The sequence below is a fragment of the Trichechus manatus genome, unplaced genomic scaffold (assembly GCF_000243295.1).
Source record: "Trichechus manatus latirostris isolate Lorelei unplaced genomic scaffold, TriManLat1.0 scaffold00048, whole genome shotgun sequence".
In the NCBI taxonomy this organism is placed as follows: domain Eukaryota; kingdom Metazoa; phylum Chordata; class Mammalia; order Sirenia; family Trichechidae; genus Trichechus; species Trichechus manatus.
In genome coordinates, this window is record NW_004443984.1 from 8884631 (window position 1) to 8896911 (window position 12281).

A 12281-nucleotide genomic window follows, 5' to 3' on the forward strand; every position below is an offset into this window, starting at 1 on the left:
ATGTAGAAATTTTTGAAATGGTGTATCTTTGGCTATGTATATTTTCACCAAAAAAAAAAAAAAAAGGTTAAGAAGGGAGAGGGTTGACATGTTGTGGGGTTGTTAACCAATGTCATAAAAAAATATGTGTACTACTGTTTCATGAGAAACTATTTGTTCTGTAAGCCTTCACCTGAAGTACAATAAAAAAAAAAAAAGTATGTGAAATAATTAAGGGTAATTATACCAATCCACATACCATTGTTTAAAAATTCTTTTTGGTTCTTTTTTATTGATGATGATACCTTACATAGTTTTAGAGGTCCTTTTACATGCTTTATGTCCTGTGATCCTTACAATAACCTTTTATAGGTAAGGCAGGTATTTTATATTAAGAAAGCTTAAGTTCAAGAAAGTTAAGAGGCTTATGCACAGTTAACTTGCTCATAAATACCAGATTTGAACTCAAGAGTCCAGTTCTTCTATCTCCTAATCTGCTGCTTTTTCGTACTGCACCACAGTCTTTCCAGGCATTGATGTTCCAGACAGTGAATTCATTCCTAGAGTGTAAACATGATAACTTTGGAGATTAATTTCTTAAACATGCTAAGGATTCATAAGTATGGTAAATTTATTGGAGACTCAGTATACTTTGATATATAATATTTGTGAACAATGTTTCTTTTAGTTATATCCAGAAATAGAAATATAATTTATAAATAGGTCTTGAGAGCTTGCACCTGGGTTATAATTGAGCTATCTTATCCTAGACTACTATATTTATCAGTTAGCTTTTTAAAACTTTTGTTCTTTGAAACACTGTTGTTAACCTACTTAGTAATATTTCTTACATCTCTATGCTGCTTGGTTGAAATTCACACATATTTGTGGTGGGGCAGGTAAAGAGATGTGGCATAAATGATATCTGTCAGTTTCCAGATTCAAATCTCAAGTTATATTCATTGATGTTTGAAGTAGATTTTTGAAATGGACATTTTCTGACTTTATCCAAACAAGATTAAAATTATACCCCCAAATTCTGCATACTATAGCTCTTATATGATTTTGACACAATCACCTCCACTTACACCCAGAAACGTTTGTTCTTGACAAATGTTTATGTCCAAATGCATGAATTAAATTAAGCGTCTCATGATATAATTGTATACTTGAGCTCTATCCAGGCATTGAAAAGGATATTTATCCACATGAGTCACAACACTAGAATATAACCTGAGTTTTAAAAACCAGACATTGTTTTGATACATTTTGTTAACAGGACTGTTTTGTCTGGGCTACCATATCCAAGTTCCAGTTATAAATAAATATTCTTGTAGTAGTACTGTCTGGTTTAGCAACTGTTCTCTGCGGGTACTTATCTATCAGTTCTCTTTCAGTTATGCCATGCCTGATACCTCTTGGTTTATGTAGCCTCTCAGTTGTTCTAATGTTTAGCAAATAGTCCACGATCAGATCATCAGTTTTATGTCCTTAGCTGGATGCGTTTGACAAGATTGGTGTGAATAACACAGAAATTCTAACTTTTGATGGTGTTCTGAGCAGATAAGTTATTTTTCTTCAAAAAGAAAAAAAAAGTCACATCTAAGTTGAGTGCCTAGTACTTATCTTTGCATCTTGAAGTATTTGGTGTGATCAGCAGGCTTGACATGAGCAACACAGCAGACAGTTAATTGTAAGTACTCTGTGTGGATATAATAAAGAATGTTCTTGTCCTAGGTGTTGAACGTTGCATCACGGAGATCTCAACCCAGCCAGAGAAGAGAGCCCAGGAAGATCATCACAGTTTCTGTGAAAGAAGACGTGCACCTAAAAAAGGCGGAGAATGCCTGGAAACCCAGCCAAAAACGAGACAGCCAAGCTGAGGATCCTGAAAACATTAAAACACAGGTGAGAACAGAGAAGTACATGCTGACATAGTTTTGGAATTATATGTTTTTTTTTTTTTTAATTCCTTTTAGCCTGTCATTTTAACCTGTTATATATGTGTATATAGCAATGTTTAAGACTTTTTGTAAATTTTTCTTATTAAAAGTATTGCTCTAAAAGCAATCATGGATACCAGACAACCTACCATTTTCTCTTGAAATTGTTTTTTCTGTATGCTTTTTCAAAACCAACACCATGCCTAGAGGGTTCATATGCCATGGACTGTTTCTGTCATTCATGTTTATATTAATATTTGCTTTTTAAAAAGTACATATTTAGATTGTTAATGATAGTCTCTTTACTCTGTGCTAGTGTAGTTAGTATATTTCTTTATGTCTCCTCATCTGGCTCTCATTCCTTATTATTCTAGCTTATTAGCTGGTATTTAGAAACTCATCTTGTTTTGAAGTCTTTTGGGGTGAAAATGAATACTTTGCATCTTTGTTCATATCCTGCCCTTGTACCTTTCGTAGGGCAAATTGAACGAATTCCTTTAATCATCAAAATTATTTTTTGCCTCAAATTACTTAAAGCCCTTGTTCATCTTTTGTTACATACACAATGCTAGTTCCCACCCCTGGGTTACCTCTGCTGTTTCCTTTGGGAATTTTTGCATATAGGCACCAAAATTGCAGTCTCTGCTTGAACTCTTCAACTTCACGCCTGTACCAGAGCCAGGCATCACAGATCAAATACCAGCTTTTCAGTGTCTGAATCCTTGTGTACCTTTCCTCTCACCATGAACAGTTTAGTATAGCAGTTAAGAGCCCCATATCTGGAGGCAGCAGGCCCAGATTTGAGTTCAGGCTCTGTTGGGCAAATTCTTAATCTCAACTGTAAAATAGAAGTACTGACAGTACCTACCTCATTGGGCCATTGTGAAGATTAAATGAGGGAACATAAAGCACTTGGAATGGTTGGTTCCTAGAGCTCAGTTAAATGCTCAGTCTGAAAATGTTCCTAGAGATGTGTCTTATAAATGTTGGCTTTGATTTAGTACCAACATGGAACCTTACACATTGTAGACACTCATTTACTAATAAACAAAATAGTTAGTACAAAGCAGGTACCAATATTACCGGATCCATCTCAAAGCCATGCTGTCAAATATTAATTGACTCCTTGACTTTGTTCATCTTTATAGTGTATTGCCCCAAACATTTGCCACCAAGTCCCTAGGTACATTCTTCTCCCAAATTCACTGAGGTCAAGTCCTTAGTGTTATCTCCATTTTATGCCAACATATCTCAATTTTTTTTTTTTTAAATACTTACCCTTTTAAAAAATAAAAAAAAAAAATACTCCTATATTCCTCTCTCCAATACCCGGAGAAATGCTTAAAGATAATCAGCTTAAGTAGCTTGGAATGGTAGTTAAAAATGTCTGCTAGATCTTCATCATTAAAGATGAAGATGCCTTGCTTTAGTATTTAAGACAGTTGTTGTATTAGTGCCTTATTTCATTTGATGCTTACAACACCTATGAAGAGGGAGTAGATATTGTCCCTTTTTTCCATTTGAGAAAACTGAAGTATCAAGAGATTATTGCCCAGAGTGTTGTGGTTACTGAATAGTTCATTTGTTGTGATTTGTAATCTGCCTCTGTTTTCTCTGTAACAGTTGTTCCCATTATTGATTAATTTCTATTTCAGAAACATAAGAATAATTAATTATATCAACTTGAGGTATCAATTAGCCAAGTTTCTATAGCAAATAGATGCAGCAAATCCAATGGAGTGTTAAAAAACTTCTTTTTTAGGGCCAGTATCACGTCTTTTCTCTCTCTCTCTTTTTTTAAATTGTGCTTTAGGTGACAGTTTACAGCTCAATTTCTCATACAAAAATTTATACGCATACTGTTGTGTGACACTAGTTGCAATCTCTATAACGTGACAGCACACTCCCCCTTTCCACCCCAGGTTTCCTGTGTCCATTCAACCAGCTCTTGTCCCCTCCTGCCTTCTCATCCTGAGTCCAGACAGGAGTTGCTGATTTGTTCTCGTGTATCTGCTTGAACTAAGAAGCACACTCTTTACGAGTATTATTTTATGTTTTATAGTCCATTCTAATCTTTGTCTGAAGAGTTGTCTTCAAGAATGGTTTTAGTTCTGGGTTAACAGAGCATCCAGGGGCCGTAGCTTCCGGGGTCCTTGCAGTCTCAGTCAGACCAGTAAGTCTGCTCTTTTTACGTGAATTAGAGTTCTGCTCCACAGTTTTCTCCTGCTCAGTCCGGGACTCTCTTTGAGGTATTCCCTGTTAGGGAGGTCATTGGTCGTAGCCTGGCACCGTCTAGTTCTGGTCTCAGGCTGAAGGAGTCTCTGGTTTATATGGCCCTTTTATATCTTGGGCTAATATTTTCCTTGTGTTTTTGGCGTTTTTTATTCTCCCTTGCTCCATGTGGGTTGAGACCAATTGATGCATCTTAGATGGTCGCTCCCAAGCTTTTGAGACCCCAGACGCCACGCACTGAAGTGAGATGCAGAACATTTTCTTAATTAACTTTGTTATGTCAGTTGACCTAGATGTTCCCCAAAACCATAGTCCCCAGACCCAACTCCTGCTACTCTGTCCCTCAAAGTGTTGGTTGTGTTCAGGAAACTTCTTACCTTTTGGTTTAGTCTAGTTGTGCTGATTTCCCCTGTATTGTGTGCTGTCCTTCCCTTCACCTAAGATGATTCTTGTCTACTGTCTAGTTAGTGAATTCTCCCTCCCTCCCCCCCAACCCTCGTAACCATCAAAGAATGTTTTCTTCTGTGTTTAAACCTTTTCTTGAGTTCTTATAATAGTGGTCTTATACAATATTTGTCCTTTTGCAACTAATTTCACTCATCATAATGCCTTCCAGATTCATCCATGTTGTGAGATGTTTCACAGATTCATCATTGTTGTTTATCGTTGCGTAGTTCACCAACTTTCTCTTGACTCATTTTCCAGATATGGAACAATTTGCTCCTTTCCCTGTCTTGTTTGATGTTTTTATTCTTCTCCTTGACATAGGTATATCTCATATTGACCTGTTGCTCCTGTTAATTGCTATTTCTGTCCATTTTGTCAAAACAGTGGTTTAGTTGTTGCCTCCACTTCAGAATACTCTCTCACTCTGACTTCTGTTCCTGTCACTATATTTTAAAAAAACATTATGAATGACCACCAATGACCTTATTCTTCCTATATTGTAAAATTTCATCTTCTCCTTGAAGCAGTTCTAGGAAATCATTGCCTTAGGAACTGGCTGGATTCCTACCACATATACTACTATGGTGGGTCCACTCACTACTGGGTCCCTTCCTTCATCTCTCTTTCTCCTGTTTCCTACTGCTGCTACCTCCTGATTCATCTACCTGAAAGACTGATTTTATCCTTTCACTCCTTCCTAGCTTTTTAACCTTGCATTCAGGACCTCATTTTCTGTCACTCTTGAACACTAGCTTTCTGATCTTTCTAGGTGATTTTCTCTGTCCCCAAAATAGGAAATCCTCAGTGATAACCCCAAGGCTTTGCTTATATGTTTTTCCTTCCGAAAATGCCTTTACCCCTTTTTTCCACTTAACCAATTTTTTCTGTCCTTTGTAACCTGGCCCAGTTCTCATTTCCTTCGTAAGGCATTCTTTGACTAACCATCAGTACCTCTGACTTCTTTGATATCTGAGCCACTGCTTTTGTGGTGCCTAATCCACCTAGTGCTTGCTTTCTCACTTCACTTGGAAGTACAGGTTTCCCCTGCTATCCAAAAGTAGAGCATTCCTTTGAAACCTTTCCAAAGCTGAAATGGTATAAAGCGAAGAAGCAATTACCATTAATTTACATGGGAAAAAGTTTTGAGCATTCCCAGACCCAAAAAATAACCTACCAAATCATACCAAGTAACACATAAAACCTAAAATAACAGTAATAGTAAATGCAGGAATGATATGGTACATATACAGCCTATATAAAGTAGAAATATTACACATACAGTGTAGTTTCACTTACCAGAATCGGGACGACAGCGAGCACACTGAAGGGCTGAGAAATGGTAGTGGTGATGGTAGCCCTGTAGCCTAGCTGTGACCGCCTGATACTGAGATACTGAGAGCAGTTCCCAGGGAAGGAGCTTGGCGACACCAATGTTGCTGCTCCGGGCGCGTGCTGCCTCTTTAGTGGCTCAGCTTGCTATAAAACAAATGTGAACGCTATTTCCGTTTTTTGCCGTTTTTCACCTTTTTTCATAAAAGCTAAAATCCTCTTCAGATTTCTTTCGGTTAGTGAAAACATGTACTAATGTAGGTTTTTCGTAAAAGCAAAGTGGCATAAAGTGAACTTTCGAAAAATGGGGGATGCCTGTATCCTGTCTCACAGCTGAATTTCAGTTGTTTAGAAGGCAATAACTTTGTCTTATGTCTCATTTGTGCTAAAAATAATTTATTGGGCATGAAGTAGCTACTTGGTTATACTGAATAAATGATTTTTAATAAATATTTGTTGTTATCGTGTGCCATCAGGTCAATCCCGACTGAAAGCAACCTTGATTACTTTTTTGGTTATCCTGTTTTTCTAGTTTTAAACTTTTAAACTTTTGAAAGTAGAGATAATTGAAACCTTTTTTCTTGTTGTAGAGTTTAAAGTTTTAAATCTGAAAGATACTATCTCAGTTGATAATAGGCAATTGAAAGAGGTGCAATGAATTTCCGCCTTCTCAATAAAATTAAAAAGATTTTTTCTTATAAAAGCAATACTGACTCATTGATAAAAAACCTGACAAAGATTTTTGTGTGTGTGATTTAGGTGTAAGTTTACAGAGCGTATTATTTTCTCATCCAGCAATTTGTACACAAATTGTTTTGTGACATTGGTTGCAATCCTCACAATGTGTCAACACTCTCCCCTTCTCTGAAAATATAATTTTTTAAAATTTAAATAAATGTTTTATCATCTCTCTTACCTAGGGAAAAGTACTGTTTATAGACTTTTTTGGTTATTGTATCATGGTTTCTTGGATTTTTAAAACTTAATTTTTTTATTGAGACATAATCTACATATAGTAAAATTTACTTTTTTGTGTACAGTTCTAAAATTGTTGACAGATGTACACAATCATGTGATTACCACCAAAATCAAGATATAGAAAAAAATCCATCATCTCCCAAAAATTCCCTTATGCCACTTTGTACTCGTTCTTTGCCCCTATGTCCAGCCCCTGGCAATCACTGATTTTTTTCTCTGTCCCTGTAGTTTTGCCTTTTCCAGAATACCATAGAAATGTAATCATTTTGGGTTTGGCATCTTTCACTTAGCATAATACATTTGAGATTCATCCATATTATTATACGTATGATTAGTTTTTTGTTTTTTTTTTTATTGCTGTGTAGTACTCCACTGTTTGGCTATACCACAGCTTCTTTATCCATTCACCACATAAACAGTTTCCAGGTTTCAGCAATTTTGAATAAAGTTGCTATAAACATTTAAGTACAGGATTTTGGGTGAACATAGTTTTTATTTCTTTTGAGCAAATTCCTTGCTATGGGGCTGGTGGGTTATATCGTAAATACATGTTTATCTTTATTAGAAAATGTCAAATTGTTTTCAGAAGTGGTTGTACCATTTTGCATTTTCACTAGCAATGTATGACAGTTTCAGTTGATCTGCATTCTCACCAGCACTTGGTATTGTCAGTTTCTTTAATTTTAGCCATTCTAAATGGATGTGTGGTGGTTTTTAATTTGCATTGTGGTTTGAATTTAATTTGTATTTCTCAAATGACTGATGATGCTGAGCATCTTTTCATGTGCTTATTGGCCATTCATGTATCTTCTTTGTTGAAGTTTCTGTTCACATCTCTTGTCCTTTTTTCATTAGGTAGTTTGTTTTCTTATTGTTGAACTTTGAGAATTCTTTAAATATTCTTTTCTTTTTTTTAATTGTGCTTTAAGTGAAAATTTACAATTCAAGTCAGTTTCTTATACAAAAATTTATACACACATTGTTATGTAACCCTAGTTGCTCTCCCTATACTGTGACAGCGTGCTCCTTCTTTCCTCCCTGGATTTCCTGTGTCCATTCAGCCAGCTCCATCCATTCAACCAGCTCCTGACCCTGTCTGCCTTCTCATCTCACCTCCGGACAGGAGCTGCCCATTTAATCTCATGTATCTACTCGAGCCAAGAAGCACACTCTTCACGAGTATCATTTAACGTCCCATAGTCCAGTCTAATCTTTGTCTGAAGAGTTGACCTAGGGAATGGTTTCAGCTCTGGGCCAGCAGAGAGTTTGGGGGCCATGTCTTCTGGGGTCCCTCCAGTCTCAGTCAAACCATTAAGTCTGGGCTTTTTGCTAGAATTTGAGTTCTGCACCCCACTTTTCTCCTGCTCCATCAGGGACTCTCTGTTGTGTTCCCTGTCAGGGCGGTCATTGGTGGTAGCTGAGTACCATCTAGTTCTTCTACTCTCGGCTGATGGAGTCTCTGATTCATGTGGCCCTTTCTGTCTCCTGGAGTAATATTTACCTTGTGTCTTCAGTGTTCTTCATTCTCTTTTACTCCATGTGGGTTGGGACCAATTGATGCATCTTAGATGGCTGCTCGCTAGCTTTTAAGACCCCAGACACCACTCACCAGAGTGGATGCAGAACATTTTCTTAATAAACGTTTTTATGCCAAATGACCTAGATGTCTCCTGAAACCATGGTCCCCAGATCCCCGCCTCTGCTACTCTGTCCCTTGAAGTGTTTGGTTGTATTCAGGAAACTTCCTACCTTTTGGTTTAGTCCAGTTGTGCTGACTTCCTGTAGTGTGTGTTGTCCTTCCTTTCACCTAAGATAATTCTTATCTCCTGTCTAGTTGGTGAATACCCCTCTCGCTCCTCTACCCTTGTAACCATCAAAGAATAGTTTCTTCTGTGTTTAAACCTTTTCTTGAGTTCTTACAATAGTGGTCTCATACAGTATTTGTCCTTTTGCGACTGACTAAATTTCACTCAGCGTAATGTCTTCCAAATTTCTCCGTGTTATGTTTCACGGGTTCATCGTTGTTCTTTATCGTTGCATAGTATTCCGTTGTGTGAAAGCACCATAATTTGTTTATCCATTCGTCTGTTGATGGGCACCTAGGTTGTTTCCATCTTTTTGCTATTGTGAACAGTGCTGCAGTGAACATGAGTGTGCATTTATCTATTCGTGTGATGGCTCTTATTTCTCTAGGATATATTCCAAGGAGTGGGATTGCTGGATCATATGGTACTTCTAGCTTTTTAAGGAAGAGCCAAATCGATTTCCAAAGTGGTTGTACTGTTTTACACTCTCACCAGCAGTGTATGAGTATTTCAGTCTCTCTACAACCTCTCCAGCAGTTACTATTTTTGTGTTTTTGGATTAATGCTAGCCTTATTGGGGTGAGATGGTATCACATTGTAGTTTTGATTTGCATTTCTCTAATGACTAATGATTGTGAGCATTTCCTGAATTTCTTCTTTGGTGAAGTGCCTGTTCATATCCTTTGCCCATTTTTTAATTGGGTTATTTGTCTTTTTGTTGTTGAGGTTTTACAGCATCTTGTAGATTTTAGAGATTAGATGCTGATCGTATTTGTCATAACCAAAAATTTTTTCCCAGTCTGTAGGTTGTCTTTTTACTCTTTGGTGAAGTCCTTTCCATGAATGTGTTTGATTTTTAGGAACTCCCAGTTATCTAGTTTCTCGTCTGGTGTTTGTGCGTTGTTACTCATGGTTTGTTATCTGTTTATGCTAGGTATTAGGGCTCCTAGTGTTGTCCATATTGTTTCTTCCATGATCTTTATTGTTTTAGATTTTATATTTAAGTCTTTGATCCATTTTGATTTAGTTTTTGTGCATGGTGTGAGGTATGGGTCTTATTTAATTTTTTTACAGATGGATAGCCAGTTATGCCAGCACCGTTTGTTAAACAGACTGTCTTTTCCCCAATTACCGGACTTTGGGCCTTTGTCAAATACCAGCTGCTCTTAGGTAGAGGAATTTACATTTGGATTCTCAGTTCTGTTCCACTGGTCTGTGTATCTGTTGTTGTACCAGTACCAGGCTGTTTTGACTATTGTGGTGGTGTAATAGGTTCTAAAATAAGGTACTATGAGGCATCCCACCTTGTTCTTCTTCTTGAGTAATGCTTTACTTATCCGGGGTCTCTTCCCTTTCCATACGAAGTTGGTGATTTGTTTCGCCATCTCATTAAAAAATACCATTGGAATTTGGATCTAGATTGCATTGTATCTGTAGATTGCTTTGGACAGAATTGACATTTTCACAATGTTGAGTCTTCTTATCCATGAGGAAGGTATGTTTTTCTACTTATGCAGGTCTCATTTGGTTTCTCACAGTAGTATCTTGTAGTTTTTGTTGTATAGGTCTCTTACGTCTCTGGTTAGATTTATTCCTAAGTGTTTTATCTTCTTGGGGGCTATTTATTGTAAATGGTATTGATTTGGTGATTTCCTCTTGGAAGTTCTCTCTGTTGGTGTAGAGGAATCCAGCTGATTTTTGTATGTTTATGTTGTATCCTGATACTTTGCTGAAATCTTCTGTTAGTTCCAGTAGTTTTCTTGTGGATTCTTTTGGGTTTTCTGTGTATAAAATCACATCATCTACAAATAGAGATACTTTTACTTCTTCCTCACCAATTTGGATACCCTTTATTTCTTTTTCTGGCCTAATTGCTCTGGCTAGGACCTCCAGCACAATGTTGAATAATAGTGGTGTTAAAGGGCATCCTTGTCTGGTTCCCATTCTCAAGGGGCATGCTTTCAGACTCTCTCCATTTAGGATGATGTTGGCTGTTGGCTTTGTATAAATGCCCTTAATTATGTTGAGGAATTTCCCTTTTATTCCTATTTTGCTGAGAGTTTTTATCATGAATAGGTGTTGGACTTTGTCAAATGCCTTTTCTGCATCAATTGATAAGATTGTGTGGTTCTTGTCTTTTGTTTTATTAATGTGATGGATTACATTGATTGTGTTTCAAATGTTGAACCATCCCTGCATACCTGGTATAAATCCCACTTGATCATGGTGAATTATTTTTTTGATATGTAGTTTAATTCTATTGGCTAGAATTTTGAGAATTTTTTTGTCTGTGTTCATGAGGGATATTGGTCTGTAGTTTTCTTTTTTTGTGGTGTCTTTACCTGGTTTTGGTATCAGGGTTATGCTGGCTTCATAGAATGAGTTTGGGAGTATCCATCCTTCTCTATGCTCTGAAATACTTTAGTAGTAGTAGTGTTAACTCTTCTCTGAAAGGTTGGTAGAATTCTCCACTGAAACCATCCCGGGCCAGGGCTTTTTGTTTGTTGAGAGTTTTTTAATTACCTTTTCAATCTCTTCTTTTGTTATAGGTTTATTTAGTTGTTCTACCTCTGTTTAAAAATATGGAATGCTTCACGAAGTTGTGTGGTATCCTTGCGCAGGGGCCATGCTAATCTTCTGTGTATCATTTCAGTTTTACTGTATGTGCTGCCGAAGTGAGCACTCTTCAAATGGTCTTGATAGCACTCCTTTATTAAATTTGTTTTGCAAAAATTGTCTCCCAGTCTGTGGTTTGTCTTTTCATTCTCTTAACAGTGCCTTTCACAGAGCAAAAAATTTTAAATTTGATAGTTCCCAAGTTTTTAATTTTTTCACTGATGGATTATGTTTTTGTTATATCTAAGAAGTCTTAGCATAACTTCAGAAAGCAAAGCTTTTCTTCCATGTTTTCTGTTAGAATTTTATACTTTTAGGTTTTATAATTCTGTAATTCATTTTTAGTTAATTTTTGTATAAGGTGGAAGATATAGATCAAAGTTTTGGGTTTTTTTGGGGGGGTGTTGGTTTTTTTTTTATTGTACTTTAGGTGAATGTTTACAGAACAAATAGTTTCTCATTAAACAGTCAGTATACATAGTGTTTTATGACATTGGTTAACAACCGCACGACATGTCAAACCTCTCCCTTCTCGACCTATTTTTTTGGTGAAAATGTACATTGCCAAAGATAACACCATTTCAAAAATTTCTTCATGCACAATTCAGTGACTTCGATTATGTTCTTCCAGTTGTGCTGCTCTTCTCACTTTAGATGAAGGTTTACAGAACAAAATATTTTCTCATTAAACAGTTAGTACACATGTTGCCCTGTGACAATGGTTAACAACCCCACTACATGTCAGCATTGTCCTTACTCAGCCTTGGGTTCCCTATCACTAGCTTTCCTATCCCCTTCTGCCTTCTAGTCCTTGTCCCTGGACTGCTGTGCCTCATTAGTCCTGTTTTGTTTTATGGGGCTGTCCAATCCCCGGCTGAGTGGTGGACCTTGGAAGAGACTTCACCACTGAGCTAAAAGGGTGTCCTGGGGCCATGCTCTTGGGGTTTCTCCA

General features: G+C 37.0%; 1 protein-coding gene and 1 non-coding gene across 8 annotated transcripts in view; one reads left to right on the top strand and one right to left on the bottom strand.

Moving 5' to 3' along the window:
* Nucleotides 1-12281, top strand: part of EIF4G3 (eukaryotic translation initiation factor 4 gamma 3) — a 348277-nt gene that overhangs the window by 263580 nt on the left and 72416 nt on the right. For all 7 annotated transcript variants that reach the window (XM_023732132.1, XM_023732133.1, XM_023732128.1 and 4 more), the window contains one exon: nucleotides 1717-1887. In XM_023732132.1, the coding sequence (XP_023587900.1) occupies nucleotides 1717-1887 (171 nt within the window). The remainder of the gene's footprint in view (nucleotides 1-1716; nucleotides 1888-12281) is intronic.
* On the bottom strand, nucleotides 11290-11396 carry LOC111820741 (U6 spliceosomal RNA). Its single transcript, XR_002824269.1, has one exon. It is a non-coding gene; the product is annotated as a U6 spliceosomal RNA (small nuclear RNA).